We start from the raw sequence: 17431 nt of genomic DNA, 5'->3' as shown, positions 1-17431 counted from the left end.
CTTGATTGTTGATTCTTCTGAGAGAGATCAAAGGTCACCTACTGCTACCCATGAGATATTGGCACTGGTGCACAGTCAAATCTGTGTTGTTTTATTCACTTGTAACTCTGAGAATGAAAAGATGTAAGGGTCATATGGGGTCCTCATATTCGCTCTTGAAACGGGCTCCCAGATCACTAAGGCCGCCCCTGGGTTTGACTAATCTTTGTTCACTCATGCGGCTTAATGATGCATTGTTTCTGACAGTTGGCAGCCATTGCTAGGTTACCGTTATAATAAGCTAAATAAGGTTGCTGTTATCTGGAGATTTTGACACTCATTAGAATGCCTCTCAGCCATAATACAAGGTCGGAAATATCCCAATTAAAACTATACATTTTTAATAACGTCACATAACTTTACATTTATGTGATTTCCACGACCGGGTGGTTTACCAGGCTAGTAGTCCCAGACACAAGGCAACGTTTATGTTTAAAAAAATCTTCAAGTTTGTCAGTCACTTCTTTGCTCAGCTCTGCCTCCTGATTATTGTTAATACGCTTTTAAACAGTCATTCTAAATGTGAAATTAATCATTATTGAGCAACTGCGTGGCCTATTTCTCTTCTAAAATGTCATCAGAAACTTTGGACAGTATAGGTGAAGTACAGACAGACAGACTGCAAGGGATTTTTACACAGGAAGTGACAGACAAATTTACAATGAGAGACGAGCGGGCAGGTAGGGTTGAAATGTGTTTTTCTACGTACATTCACATGATGATCATTCCCAGTGCATCCAAGTGAGAAGGCAGGCATTGTGTTGCTCCCCGTGTGAAAAGACCGTAACCCATTAAACCCGGGAAAGCATCTGTGTCATTTTAAATGTATTTGGCTATTCAAAAATAGCAGATAAACAAGCTCATAGCGTGAGACGAAGTACTGCGCTATGAGCTTGTAGATCTGCCATTTTTGAAAAATCTTGAAAATGTATGCAAATCTTTGAATATATAATTTTAAAGCAAACATTTTTTCACTCAAACTTTGCTTCTGGGGGTCCCTGGAACAACATTTTTTGAGATGGGGTGTCCGCGGCCGAACACATAATTGTGGGCGTCCTTGACATGAAAAGGTTTGAGTACCACTGAAATAGAAACATACGTTTCTTTTCTGCCTCCTGTCTCATGCTCACACGTCTTACAGTTCCTGTCACCTGGTGTGAGAAGAGGCGTGTACAATGGCATCTACACAGGGACAAAGCCGCAGAGTGATATACTGTAGAACTGTAAGGGCAGACTTCATAGCCATGGTAGGGTTGTTATACAACACCTATCAACCAATCAGGTTGCATGAGTTGACCAACCTGTAAAATAATTATGTATATTTAACATTGCAAAACAAACATCACATTTACCTGAAGAAATAGTGGTGTATCTCTTTATAACATCTAAGTATATTTTGAAGTATGAACCAGGAAACCACACTGAGAACTCATCTAGAGCTAAATTTAAAAGATGTTTAGTATAGCAAAATAGAAAAGAAAAAGCCAAGCAACAAATATAATGAGCTATAAAGATGTGTGTGTGTGTGTGTGTGTGTGTGTGTGTGTGTGTGTGTGTGTGTGTGTGTGTGTGTGTGTGTGTGTGTGTGTGTGTGTGTGTGTGTGTGTGTGTGTCCTAGCACACAAATACACTGTATGTACAGTAAATGAATGAATGTATGTACTGTAAATGTGTGCATGTGTGCATAAAAGTGCTACACTCCTAGAAACGTAGCTAATTAAAATGGGGGAAACCCATATTCACTGTCCTTTTTTTCCCTCTACACCAAATCTCTGAAATCTCACAACGTGGAACATTGTTGATGTCATTTGTTAAAGTGTACCTACGTTTATAATGTACTGCCCATCATGAACAGTGATATTCTACCGTAAATAATTCCTTGTTTCTTCCTCTTTGCTGTTGCAAATAAGGACAACAAAGAAAGCAGTTCCATTGCATGTAGAATTGTTTTTTTGATTTATTTTGTATTGGCTAGTGGCTTAGAGGAAGTCATGGTAGCTTAATATACCACAGGGCGTAGCTTTACACAATCAGGTCAACGTTTAGGTTCACTGGTTGCGTATATGTAACAGGTGTTGAGGTGTACAACACTTACCTCCATTTTGCTCTGAGCCATCTACGTTTCTGCTTCACTGCTCACATGGTCAGGCGACATCAATTCTTAAATGTCAAAGCTCCATTGAGGAAAAACCAGCCTGATGTGCTCTTTATATCCGGCATGAGGCTGGTCTCTCGCCACACATTATCTCCCCAGCGTGTACCACGGTTGCCGTTGGTGAGCTGGCCCTCTCATTTCGCCTCTCGAAGCTAATTCCAGCTGCTCCCACTGAGTGTTCCCTCATCAGCCACAGTCTGTGAGCTGCATGTGTCCATCAGCCCCTTAAAGGCTGGTGGGAGACTAGTTAGAAAAGAGTGGTTGGCCACTACCTCTCAACAGCATTGCACTATGTGCTACGTTAGGTACAGTATCACACAGCTTTAAAATAGATTCAAACTCGTCATGATTTAAGGTCAACATGTCATTGTAAATGTGGGACTTTTTGAATGAATGAATGAATGAAAAGCTTTATTTCGAACATGTTAAAATTAGACAACAAAGTAAAAAAATAAATGCAATATAATAACGATGTTCGAAAACTTTGACTATATCATACATAAACATAGACAATTGTTTACCATTAATGGCTTTATTGTTAGATTTTGGTTACATATGGTCCATTTTGTCATTCAAATATTACTGAATTTACCTCAATAATTGGCAAAACATTATTGCACTGCACTGCCACTGACGTAAAAAACGTAATTTGTCCCGTTTACCAATCCTGCCACTGACGTAAAAAACGTAATTTTTTTTTTTTCAAAAAAATTAATTTTGTTTTTTTTATTTTTTTTTTAGTTTTTTTTTCAAATTTGACCCAAAGACCAAGGAGATATGATTGTTTAAAGATCTACACTCCCATCCACTTCCTTGTTAACTTAAAACTTAAAAATTCTGTATCTCGGCTCCTGAGTACTTTTTTTTTTAAATGAAAAATCTCTGGCAGTGGGCAAACGCGGTCAGCAATAATTGTGGCAGTGAATGAGTTAAGAAGTCGTGGATGTTTGAATTTAGTTTGTGAATCATTCTTTTCACAGGGACTATTTTCCGTTAGACTTCTCAAATCAATCTGCCCTTTAATAAATGACAAAGAAAGAAAATCTCTGCTAGTTGATATTAATTCTGTAGGTCTACTGTAATTAATGGAATCCAACAATGGCATCCTTGACAATCAACAAGCTACAGTATTCTCTGTAATAGACCTATTATGGACAGTAATGTCAAATACCATGATTAGCAGTCAAGGGGCAAAACATCCCAGACTTGACAAGATTTGTTAAAGCAAGGGGGTTAATGTACAGGATTTATATTATTATTAACAAAATAACGTATTAGTCTGTGAGATGTACTGAAATATATGTACAGGACACTTGACAGGACCCTGAAAAGTCATCAGTGTAACATTTTGGAGGATGTTGTTGCTGTCGTAACAGTACACAGCATATCGAGTATAGAATGAAGAAGATTGACCTTGTGCTGACAGGCTATTAAAATGTGTCAACAGGCTTTGGTTTATAGAAACGAGTAGGGGAAGTTGTTTGCTGCTTGAAATGAAGTGCACTAATGTTGACAAAGTAATCTAAGCTAAAGTCATGTTCATGGTACGTGCTCAGGGCAAGAGCTGAATTAAATGTGAATTATAGTAATTACCTCTTGTCTCAGTGGTGGATAACAACATCCATTAGAGGTTTAGTGAGAGGCGTTATAGGTTACAGCTTAATGCACTTGTGGAAACTGGGAAGTATAGAATATACTGTATCTGAAGTTAATACTTATGTTTTTGAAAGGTATCTGCAGTGCCACTTATGTAGAATAATTTTGCATTTTCCACTGCAAACCATTATTATACATGGTAAAGGTCCCTGAAGCAATACCTTTGCAACAATGCACTATATAATTACATACATATTTTCTGTACATGTGCATGAGAGTGAAGAAGACAAGTAAATTAAAACAGTGAATGAGTCAATATGCGTGTGTGTGTGTGTGTGTGTGTGTGTGTGTGTGTGTGTGTGTGTGTGTGTGTGTGTGTGTGTGTGTGTGTGTGTGTGTGTGTGTGTGTGTGTGTGTGTGTCTGCAATCCAGAATGTGTCATAACACCAATAAACATCAAAGTGTATGAGGCATGAAAAGGTCTCCTCTGACACCACTGATTCCGGTCTTTGAGTAGCCAGCTTGTCTCATTAATGAACCTGTTCTGTCCTCCACTCAGGACCACATCCATTCATCCAACAGGCTAAAGGGCCAATTTTCACCCAGGGAATATTAGGCCTCTTTCTGTACAATTAAACTCCACAACTCCTGTCCAACTACCTCTGATATGCTACTGTTTTATACCACTCAGCATTTTTAACTGCAGTGTATAAGAAATTCAGCTTCACCCAGCTGATTGCTGCTTGCATGGTCATGTTGAGCGCACCGGGGAGAGCAGTTAGCTGTGTCAGTCATTTAGTTAAGTGTCTTGCTCGGGGACACTTTGACACATTGACCGGACGGACCAGCGAGTTGAACTGGTGACCTTCCGTCTCTACACACACAGCTGCTGCCACCCACACTACAATATAATGTAATGATGATGACAATGCTCTCCTGTTCGATCATAATTTTGATTGGAATCTGGACTGTGGAGCCCTGAAAAATGATAAATCAGCCAGATCTATTATCTGTCCTATAAGCCACACTGATACCACTTGTGGATATTCTCTGAATGCAATCAGCATTTTGCCTGAGACGGCCTCAAATCCACAACCAATGCTTCCACCTGCATACCAACATCAATACTGTAATGGTATTTTCACAGCTTTGGGCCATATGTTTTTTTTTATTTTATTTTTAGATAGTTTGTATATACATTGTTGTGCTATTGTATTATACATTATGTTATGGATTATATCATCATTTATATTTTTGGCTAGACTTTTCAGTCTGTGCTTGAAATAGATTAAAACACAATATATATGTGACTTTAACAAAAACGAACAATCTGCAATGATATTACAATCAGGATAGATCAAATCAGAGCTTTATTAACCCATTGAAACCGGCAAAGCATCAGTCATTTTAGATTTTAGCGTTGGCTATTAAAAAATAGCAGATATACAAGCTCACAGCACAGCACTTCGTGCCACACTGCAAGCTTGTACATCTACATCTGCTATGTTTGGACATTTTTGAAAAATCTTGAAAGTGTTTCAAATTTTTTGTTTAGAGGGCATTTGTAGAATCGGCCTCAGGTCATTTAGCAAGTTTCGAGTCTCTGGAAATAGATTTTCACACCATACCAAAATGAATGGTATCCAATGGTTTCCTCGAAAAGTAAACAAACCATGGTGTGCTTTGGATTTTTTTTTTTTGCAGTAATGCTTATATGAATAGTGGTCAATGGGCTAAACATGCCAGATCTCCAATATGTTATACTATACAATTTGTTTGCAAAAAGGTTTTGTGTTTTGACAAAATGATCTGTGATTCTCAACCATTAACCCTCATCTTTTGTCGTTTTTGACTGCTTAACAGAGGTATGTGACAGTCCACTGGTGTCTGGTCTACCGCCATCATTCTTCAGAAGCTCTTCCCAGTTGTCCAACAGTCATGGGCCAGGCTTCGCTAAGGTCAACAGAAGAGAAGGTAAGGAATTTGTTACAGAACTGCTCCTATCCATGGATCAAATACAGAACATAGCATTATGGGCTTGATTGTAAACTGCATACGGCTATACCATACAACTGGACTGAGGGGCCAGTCATGATTCGAGTTCAGTAGTACAAGCAAAAACTTTATACAAAATGATCAAAATAAATACATGACACAATCTAGGTTGTGTTCTTGTTACATAGTCCAAGTAATAAGGTATTCCTGTAAGGTGCGTGAATTAAACATTGTACGTACGTAAGAGAGGCAAACGAATGCTCATACACCGACACATCAATAAATGGAATTTCCACAGAGATTTCAGAAAAATCATACAATGTATTATTGGGGCAGGATAATTAATCAGAGGATCATTCATGTTCCAGGGCTAAGAACACACATACCAAATAAACATGTGTTCAGTATATACTCAAATGTTACTTCAATGTTACTTGACAGACAGGCTTTATTAATCCTCTGATGTAAATTAATGATTAGAAAATGCCAAACAGTTGTTAACACTCGGGTGTCTAAGCAGTCAACCTGACCAATTTTGAGATTTTGAAGTTGATTATCTTTGCTCTTGAAGCTCTCAGAAGGTTCCCCTTCCATGACTTTTCCTAAATATTCGATTGAAATCATCTCAGTTTTTTTCCCATATGAAATGTTTTCTAAATATGAAATTAGGCATTATCAATCAGTAATCGGTTCATTATTCCCTCCGCAATAGATGAATGCATTTTATAGTGTGTGGTTCGGACGAATGGCATGCATTGGGCAGCACAAATCTTTGAAGAGACTATCATCTTATATAAACACAATTGACACAAGGAATTGACACTCTCACTTCTTCTGATTATTGGAAAATTAGAATCACAGAAATTTGTTGAGAATTAGGAGTAAGAGAGACCTTTGAATGCTGTGCGCCCGGCCGACTCTTTCTCTCTCTCACAGACACAACGTACGCAGTAAACTCCTCAGTGTTCATGACTCCAAGTAATAGTCTGTGACGTATGCGGAAGTGCCTTTTAGACCTGGCAATAGGTCTATTTGTGGCGTTGATGTGTCACAGACTTAACCTCTGAATTTGGAACCGTGCAGCTGTCGCTACAGCGATCAGCTGTTCTGTTTCATACGTGCTCATCAATGAGATGCGTCTGAGTCTGTCTCCGGCTTCAGACAGCAGGCATACATTTAACTTTGAAAAGTTAATCTGTGTAACTTAAGTAAATATGGTTTACTCTGTCGCTACCAGTGAATCCTTTTTAGGCTATCTATTTTTCACTCAAGAGTGTAAATGTACCGTAACCATTTCCTAAACCCCATTCGTGTGCCTAATTCAAGCTCACCGCTTCAGCAATCGCGCTGTTTTCTACGTTTTTGTCATAAAGATTTTACATATCGGATCTCAGTTACAATTCCCAGTTACCCATTCCCATTCACGTTCCCAGTTCTAGCCTATATTATCATGTTTCTGCCTGTACCCCAAATGAAACCTAGCACTAGCCAACATGTGAGGTTTGAGTGGGATTGAAATGTTAATCGATATTTAAAAGACAATGGTATCGCCCGCTGCACGGGGAGAAGGTGTCAGAGCATAGAAGGCTCTGGTGGAGCCCAGAGGGGAGAGAGTGGGCAATGGAATAGCAGGAAAAAACTGTCAATTTTATCTGAAGTCCGTCTGCGTGGTAGTTGGCCGTACTACCATCATGCAAGTGTTAAAGCACATATACAGTCTGGGCCTAAAAATGTGTTTGCCCTACATTAGGAGTCTTATCTAAAGTAATAGGATCCTTTCATCTGGAGACAGCTGCTCAAGGATCAGTATAATGCACTTCCAAATGTTTGTTATGACTTTCACTGTGAATGTCAAGAAGAATAGAGCCATAATGTTATCATTTTACTGTACACAATTCTACCACTGACTATCCCTCGAAAATTGCACAGTGTCTTGCGTTGCACACTTCTGCTCACTAGGCCTGTCACAGTTATTACATAATTGCCTAATCGCTAATATATTTTCATTATAAAAAATTATGGAAATAGCAGATCTACAAGCGACGCTTCTTGAGCTTGTAGATCGTCTATTTCCACTATTCATGTTTTTTGTGAAAGTTATTAAATATTTATTATTTAGTTATTTAGTTATTTGTCTGCCCTGTGCAACTTTAGTTTACGAAGCTTAAAAGCAGAACAGCGACAATTAATCGTCAAGTAAAATTTCATAATCGTGACAGCCCTACTGCTCACATTACAACGCAGATTGTATCCTTAGCCGGATCTCCCTGTTCTGTGGGTTATAGCAATGGATTACTGATCACCTCAGTGTAGGAAGCCAACACCTCACAAAACATATGGCTGTTTTCAGGACACTGATCACAAAACATCAGAGGGACGTCTCCTTTGGATTGAAATAGATAGATAGCTCTCTGGCAATGGGAGTTGTGAAGAGAGAGAAGCCAATACGACACAACACAACAGCTACTGCTACCCATCGGTATCGTATAATGTCTGTACACTACATATTAGGAGTTATATTGGAATATACATCACTGACTCTCACAAGGTCACTTCCCCTTACCAGGGGAATAAATCTGAATGTAAGTCGTCCACTACAATAAAAACAAAAAACGATGAAATACTGCACTGGACATTGATGTGAGGCTTTGAGAAAATGGCTGTCATGGATTATTTATGAGCTTTTTGGATGCAAAGGTTTTGCTGCTTTATGCATTTTTATGAAACTCAGCAGTTGATCCGAGTGTCAAAGCATAGAACCAGCTGGGAATGTGGGATATGCTTTTTTTCTTGACACAATGAGAATGGGTTGACCAACTAACCCATGCTTAGCCAGCAGAATGAAGTTACCCCAGTGTGTTTGCTGGTGGAGGCTGTGAGCAAACACTCAATGTGGTTCAGTTTCTTTTTATATTGCTTTGTGATTTTTTTTTCCTATTCCCGTATTTTACTTGTGCAGGTGGGACCTTTTATAAGATCCACAGTGATTTACTTAATCTCGATCTCAAATGTTTTCTGTGTTTTATAAGTCTTTTACCCAAGGCTTGCTTATATGAGTTGAGTGAAAAGAAGTTAAAGGAAAATCTATTGAGCCAGAGCTGTCAGCAAGCATACTTTAGACCTTATCCAGATCACCGTACACTGAATAATAATAAGCAAAGGATGAGAGAGTACAAAGGAGCGCTCTTTGGGTTATGAAAGGCATGAGTTTGGTATTGAAGGAGCTGCCTGAAAGTGGTCCATTTAACCCATTACTGTAAAAAATATTCAAAGCAATCTTCTTTTTAGTTTGGCATATCCACAGGGGACTTTGATTTAAAAACATGCTGTACCGAACATTACGGAATGTTTGTAGCCGTAATGCATTGGTGTGACGCGTGATGCCTGGTGCTACAGTATTTATACTGCAGGTGAATTGGTACCAATTGAAGAGCAGGTGTGCCAATTATAGGAGGGCAACTTGCATGGCTGGACTAGGACAAAAATTCGGCCCTAGCATTTAATACCTTTGACTGGCCCACTTGTGATCTTTTTTTAAAAAGAAAAAAAAAAAGTTGTTCCCCTACTGTAATGTCATTTTCATCCCTTGTGCTTCTGCACATTTCCTTTCAGCATTACATTTCTGAATCAATTCATTAGCAGGCTTTCTAATGTGTCATTGCAGCCTCTCTCACACTGATACAGTTAAACGTTTTCACAGCCGGTCTATAAAAACAACAGATACAAAGTAGCCTAAACCCAAATCTAGGGGCTTCAATTAAATCAACTGTAGTCTGGGTAGATTGGGCCCTAAAAAGGTCCAGTGAATAGGTCCTCCCCAAATCTGCTTTAGTTGCACGACCAACAAAGCAACTAATTCAAATCTTTGAATATTTATATTTTTTAAAGTGAACATTTTTAACTCAAATCTTTGCTTCTTGGGGTCCCTGGAACAAAACATTTTGAGATGGGGGTCGGCGGCCAAATACGTATAATTTTGGGGATCCTTGACATGAAAAAGTTTGAGCACACTGATACGTAAAGCAACATGTTTTAGAAGGTCTCAGGTCTTAATGGGTTAAAGTCATGTTTTGCCAATGGCAAACTATGTCAGGTCATTGAGCCTCCCTTGTGGAGTGCAGTAATGTTAATACAGTAGCTGTATCTCTGAGCTGAATGACAATGATAAGTAGATTTTTATTTAGGTCTGAAGCCCTTGCCATCCTACCTCTTTTTCTTCTTCCTTTTCCAGCATCCCAATTCATATACATGTTCTGGCATAGGAAGGAACTTCACTCTAACTGTATCACTTGTATTTAACCACAGTAAAAATACATTGAAACAACGTCTTTTTTACAAGTATGAACTGGCCAAGAGGCAGAAAATTACACCGATTCACGTAGAGACAGTACAGTACAAAAACACCACACATAACACACTGACTACTGACATTACTCCAAAGAGAGTAGGTGAGAATTAAAAGTTTTAAAAACATAAAAAGTAATTAAAAAAAAGGAAATGCACCGAGAAGCAACAATTAAACACAAACGAAAGCTTCACCTCAAAGCAAGAACAGCTATAAAGGGATTTGGTGGTAATATTTAAAAACACCTTCATGAAATTAAAGAGACGAATTTCAGTTGAATCTGAAGTTAATTCCAGGCCCAGATAAAATAGACTTCTTTTACCTGCCTCACCCCACAGTGCAGGCATGGTATAGCACAGCCAACTAGTACTTTTTTATATATATGCAGTGTGTATATATATGTACTTTATGTGTGTGTGTCTTTTTTATATTGTGATCAAACGTATCATGAGTTTTTGTTATCGTTACATGCCTATCTTTTCACTCCGAAGTAAAAGAGAATGTATTTGAAGTAATATTTTTTTGTTTGTTATCAGAATCCTCTACTAACCTCTAGAGTGTGTGTGTGTGTGTGTGTGTGTGTGTGTGTGTGTGTGTGTGTGTGTGTGTGTGTGTGTGTGTGTGTGTGTGTGTGTGTGTGTGTGTGTGTGTGTGTGTGTGTGTGTGTGTGTGTGTGTGAGAGAGAGGGGAAGTGACAGAGACAGACAAAGAGAGGATTGTTGTAATATTTAGTCTATAGAACGCACTTGTTCTGGTGAAAGAATTACCCAAATGATAAGATTACAGACATCCTTCAGGGTTGGCTCATGCAAACTGGGCAATTTCCCAAGTCCCTAGGGGTGCCAAAGGGTGCCACGCCACAGGTGATATTGTTTTAATTTATTTTTATGCTCTCCACCTACCCAACACAGACAGGAAATGAAACGGTTGTCAAAATTAAGTGGGGCACAAATTAGACGCAGAGAGAGAGAGAGAGAGAGAGAGAGAGAGAGAGAGAGAGAGAGAGAGAGAGAGAGAGAGAGAGAGAGAGAGAGAGAGAGAGAGAGAGAGAGAGAGAGAGAGAGAGAGAGAGAGAGAGAGAGAGTCAACGGGCGCTGTCCCTGGTGCTGAATAGAGCAGAGATAGGCAGAACACATAATTTTGGTTCAGCCTTGCTTGCTTTTCATGGTTATATATTTGCCATTGTTCAAGGTTCAAGGCTGTGTTTTATAGTTACATCTTGTGTATAGGTAGGTACATAAGAGTAAAATGTATTTCTGTTCGGCTTCCTACAGACAATGCAGCACTATAGGTAATAATAACACTAAGATAAGAAAAAAGGAAGAATTTAAAAAAAAATCAAAACAAGAAAACATAAGGGTCTCCATAGTATCTTCTTTATACAACAGTTTAGGTTATAGTTCAGGGATGGGGTTGGGGGTGGGGGCATTTAGAGTTTCCTTTTGGCCTGATTTATTTTTAATATTGTCATTCTTGTTATTCTTTCATTGCTTGTGGACGGTAAACTTGTCATAACCTAAACCTACAACAGATACTGGTTTTAAATACCTGACAGTAATATGAATATTTGTATGGGGGGGTAACTTTTATTATTTTGCCCTGGGTGCCATATTGCCTGTGTTGTGCTCAATCAGAGAGGACACTGGTGCCACCTGCGTGGCCATGATCGAGTACATCTCCGACCCTTGGTTCCAGTCAGCCAGGCATGACCAAACCTCAACGCCTACGGGGAAACACAAAAACCTGAACATCACTGATTAAGTTACATTATTTGTTTGGCCAGCCGTGTGTTGACGCCTCCTGTATCCGTCAAATGAATGGTTAATTGAACTGTTTGACATACAGTCTCCCATGGATCCACACATGCAAAACAAACCACTATAAGGAACATCAATCAAACTCTATTTAATTTGTGAATGTATTTCACACGTTCAAATGGTTATATGCAGGGTGTAATTTGTTAATTAGAACAGAGCGGGACATCTTTGAAAGATTGTATTCATCAAAAATAAATACATGAATTGTATTCAAATACAACAAGCCTATATTGGGTATGAAACTTGCAATTACATTCTGAATGAATGAACTTACCTCTCTATTTCAGAGGTACATATTGTAGTGAATTTCAGTCTCTCTTTCAATTTAATCATGAAGTGGGACACTTTAGTCTCTATTGGATCAGACCTCTGACAGTGAAAATCGTTTTTTATAGGCGCTTGTGCCGTAGGCTGTTACTGCATTGAGACTTGGTGTGAAATCAATGCGTCCCTATGGTAAATTGAACAATGTATTACACCTGGTTCTAGCTTTTCATCAATTGACTTTATAACCTCCCGGTGAAACTCCTCACTGTCAGGTGAGAAGAAGCGGCTGGCGAGTGGCAACGCCATGTGTATCGGAGGAGACACGTGATCGCTTGGAGGGGGCGGCGGGACTGGGGCATTGGCCATGACTAAATTGGGAGAAAAAAGAAAAAGAAGAATAAAAGAAAATAATATACATCAAGTGACCTAGAATGGCTCTCAAGCTGTGGATTGACCTCCCCCCTATCAGTCAGGACAGCAGACTCGCTCACCATCTTCTGTTGCAGTTTGAAAACTCAACCCCCTCACTCCCCAGCATTCACAATTTCTTTGTATCAGTGCGTGTTGCCTATTTAGTCTAGATAGACTAGACTTGCACCGGCCTGGTCAGGGACCAGGACCACATAACATGGCAACGATGTAAATTGGGAACCATGCCAACTTGGGAATGCGTGCCCCATCCGGTTGTGCAATACCCGTTGTACCTGTTGTCAGACTACCCGGTGCTGTACCCATTATCACTACGGTACTAATAACGTGAGATATTACAATCAATGGGTTATTTATAAACGGACACCGGCCTGCTCGGGAATGATGCAAGTCGAGAACAATGCAAGTTGGGAATGCATTCCCCACACGTTTATGCAATACCCGTTGTAGTTCTTGTACTTGAGTACCCGGTGTTGTACCCATTCTCAGAGTACCCAGTATGATACCAACTACCATACGACCGGTTGACTAAATATGGAGATACAGAGATCACTTAAAAACTGCTGATGTCATGCTGATGACGTACATGAGCATAAGTGAATGGAATTTCTACCAAAATGACACGTTGGTTGAAATTAAGTGGGGCGCATATTCCATTCTGACAGAGAGAGAGAGAGAGAGAGAGAAAGAGAGAGAAAGAGAGAGAGAGACACACACACAGACAGACATACAGAAAGAGGAGGGGGCGAGAAAGCCTGCTAAGTGGCATGATAAAAGCGATCTGATCATGTTTTCTTTTTTTTTGTTAATGACCCTGTTGCTATTGTCCGTTATTTTGCCCTGGGCGCCACATTGCCTTGTGCCGGCCCTGACCTCCTTTTCTTCATAATGGTGGATAAAGCTCCTGCAGCTATTTTAGTGATGAAAATAAATACATGAATGGTATTCAAATACAACCTATATACATAGGATATGTAATTTGAAACTAATAATAATAATAAAAAGTACCTCTGAATAAGCATGTCGGCTAAATTAAAAATTATTAATCAAGAGACTAATTTACGGAGCCCTATTGTATTTAACGAGGTAAAAAACTATGGCCATTTTTCATGTGTTTTTTTTTTTACAGTGCCATAATATGATTTAATGCAGCGATGCTGGACGGTTCTTCAGACCAGATGAGAATCTGATCTATGACCTGATCTATTATAGACGAATACAGGGAAGGCCTGATGACATGGAATCTGACATCAGATGGTGATGAATAGTATCGATTCGATATCAATGCTTTGCTGAAGAGGCATCTCCTTCTGAATATATGACTCCCAATATTTTATTGTCTTTCTCCCCTCACCTTTTCTCTTCCTTAATGTCTTACCTTCCTCGCCCCCGCTTCTCCATTTCTTATTATTCCCCTTTTGCCTTTTTTTCTCCAGCGTTTTGTATAACTTTCCATTTACTGTAGGTCTGGCACCAATGCTTCTTGCAAAACTCAACCACCTCACTGGATTCTGTTGTGAACTGTCTATTCTTGCATAAACTATGACAAATTAATGTCTTGAACTGGTAGGATACACATTTGCCATGGTGCTGTACTGCTGTATACTCTTTGCGGTTGACATTGGCTAAATGTCTTGTTGTTGGGCCTAGTGCTTCTCAATTCATCAGAACCAATTAAAGAATGTGTGGCTGAATTAATTCAATTTTAATTCAATTCTGAAGGACAATAATGGCATTTATACAAACGTATATTTTTCCCCCTCTAATTGATTTGCTATTTCCACTCCCACTTCCCATAATGTATCCCTTTGTAATTGCCTGCCTTTCTCTTTAACTTCTTACCTCTATTTCCCTCTACTGCATCTATCTGTTTCGGTGCGTGCGTGCGTAAAATAGAACCACTACACCACAGGTTGCATCAGAAAATGTCTGGTAATTAAATCTAAAGTAAAACTCATGAAGAGTGAAAAAGTCACATCGTAGTTGAAAATCTATCTGTTAAGTTCTTCAATGACATTCATTTAAACAAAATCAGCGGCAGAATATTAGTATTACTGGGTCTCAGTGCTGCATTCAAACTTACTTGAACCTACTGGAAAACTGGGTGGGACTTTCTGGCACAGTACTTTGTGTCTCTAGGTAATTGACTGAGCAGACAAAAATGCCAGGCAGAGCTCCCCAAGGCTCCATTTTGAGGCCTCTTCTGTTTTAAATTTATTTAGGTGACATACACATTTACATAACCATATAACAAAGGGACTATGGTCCAATACAAGCACTGAGTACAGTACAGTACATTGAATAAATCAACGCTCGGAATGTGCCAGAATTTTCTTCCATTAAATGTCTGGAAGATGTCTGATATCACGAACAAGAACTAAAGGACTTGATTTAGTTTTATCAAATGTTTTTCTCCCACTTTAGTCACTATGCCTAATGCCCCTCAAACTTTTCCCCCCTATTAGCTGATGTTCAGACTGTTTGGTCCTAGGGATGCTATTGAAACCACATGCCGTAGAGCCTTCGCCTTACTCCTCTCACCCCAACACTCCCTGCTCACAGATGCCGCCCCCAGCCCGTATAGGATTACGTGCAGTGACAATTATCATCCTCCTCGCTCGGCTGCCCTCCCCTGAACACGAGCCAAATGTGTTTGTGTGTAGACACTCAACAATGCCGGCTGCACCACAGTGGATTCAAACCCACAACCTGCCTGGGCATGCAGGCACTTCACCATTGCACCACCTGAGTGCCTTCCAAAATACATTTCTTATCTTATGTTACATCCAGACCTCTGGTCTGCTTTCTGTCCTCAGTCAAAACTAAACGTGGAGAAGCAGCTTTTTCAGTTTTTATGCGGCACATACAGTACCTGGAACATACTCCCAGGAAACTGCAGGTCTGCTACAACTCTCACCTCTTTTCAATCAAATCTGAAGGCTTTTATCTGTGCTGCTGCCTTTACGAAGGTTATCACTACCTTTTGCCCTAGAAGACCTTTCCAGGTCGAAACGTTGGTTTTCATTTGAATAAATCCTGGATCGTGGCCACGAGTGTGCAGCCTTTTCTTTACTTTTATACGTATTTACCAAGGTCAGCAGAACCTCACTAATACTGGTGTGCGCCCTCCTCCCGTTTGTTTGACTTTTGCCCAAATAAGACACAGATCATCACCACACATGAACGCACACAACATTAAACATACAAGCAGCCAGCCTGTGTAGTGCGGCTTTACCACCAAACACTGCATCGTGATTTGTGCATCTTCATTCACAAACTACAAACATAGTTGCTTATAGATGTCTAAGGATTGGACAGGGAGGCCACACTGTTGTTGTTTTTTCTTGTGCCTGCCTGTCCCATTTACCCTGTTCTCTAGTTTTTCTCGAGTGGCTGTCAGGTTGAATAACACAGCATCATAGCCAACCAAACAGTGTGCTTATTACTGTAGACACACACATCTGTTCCTTTAGTGAAGCTGCTATAGCCTGACCAGCCTCATGTCAGCCTTTATTTCCCCTTTAGCACTAAAACAGAACAAGAGGCGTACAGGCTGAAGTCACATGTTATGTATAGGCCATTATTTGGCTAACAACAGTTGAAGAGTGAATATTGTTGCTGATGTGGATTATTCTCAGTGTGATAGCTGCGAGGAACCCAATAGCGCAATCTGGAACTTGGTTTTGCTTGCAGCTCTATGCTGGCTTATAATTGGACTAATAAAAGGATGTACAGTAAGGATGTCTACCAAAAAAAGTCAAGCAAATCTAACCTACGTCTTACCAAGGCTGAAAAAACCCTACTGAAGAGAATAGAACATCATGGAGGATACTGGAGATTTCCATTCATTCCCCCATTCGTATAGATTCATCTAAAGTAGCCTGTTGGTTCACACTTGACTACAGGGACTTACATGTGTGCATTCCTTCAATAGTGCTGACTGTTTCCCAGTCAAGGTCATCAGTTGGTTTGGATTACATTTTTGTGTGAGATGAGACTTCTTGTTCTCTGAGTTGAATTCTGTGTACTCTTTCATTTCTTCCATCTTCAATTAATTTCCAGTCATAACCCAGAGAGATCAATCTGTCTGCCATCGTGTACAGTATTTGGGTGAGGAACTTTGGTGAAGAGCTCTTTTGTCAAAGAGGAAGCTGTAGCTGTAGCTGTCTCTACCTCTATCACTCACTCACTCACCCCCCCTCCCCTCTCTCTCTCTATCTCTCTCTCTCTCTCTCTCTCTCTCTTTCTCTCTAATACACCGTTTAATGAGTAAAGGTCAGTGTGTCTGCTCTCTCTCACTGTGCTGTCAATGGTCATGTCTGTTAGCAAAGCACTTATTAGCTTTGGCCTTTAGCTTCTGCCCTCGAGCTGAGACACCACCACATTGAAACAAGTATTCATTCTGGGTGAAAATGTCAGTGTAAAAAGTGCAATGTGTTCCAAATGAGCTGAGGAAATAGCATCGACTATCCACAGTGCATTGGCATCGTAATGAGGTTCATGTTGTGTTGTGAAATTATTTCTCAAACAGCTCAATAGTGAGAACTTTGACAATACATTCGATGGAACAGTGTCTGTGTCCACATGTGTGTTTGTATTGAGTTTATACATATTTATTTGCGTCAGCCCCGCCACATAATGACCCATTGGCAATGTAAATGTCAAACTTTTTTTTAAACTTGGCAGTCTCTAGCTTTAGAGGCTGGCTGGCTGTCTCATGTTGACTTATGTCTTAAATTATACCTTGTCTTGTGACTTATGTCGCATATCATGACCACGTATAAATTA

The 17431-nt window shown here is 39.7% G+C and overlaps 1 protein-coding gene across 1 annotated transcript in view; it reads left to right on the top strand.

The window, feature by feature from the left end:
* The window catches only part of LOC308086986 (contactin-associated protein-like 4), a gene marked incomplete at its 3' end in the record, with an annotated part of 149545 nt that overhangs the window by 25126 nt on the left and 106988 nt on the right, over positions 1–17431 (top strand). Inside the window, exon 3 of the mRNA XM_080430626.1 lies at positions 5654–5764. Coding sequence (XP_080286752.1) covers positions 5654–5764 — 111 coding nt within the window. The remainder of the gene's footprint in view (positions 1–5653; positions 5765–17431) is intronic.

The sequence above is a fragment of the Gymnoscopelus braueri genome (assembly GCF_963280865.1).
Source record: "Gymnoscopelus braueri genome assembly, chromosome: 6".
NCBI lineage: Eukaryota > Metazoa > Chordata > Actinopteri > Myctophiformes > Myctophidae > Gymnoscopelus > Gymnoscopelus braueri.
Note: the sequence above shows the minus strand (reverse complement) of the source record. Positions and strands in the feature narration are given on the sequence as shown.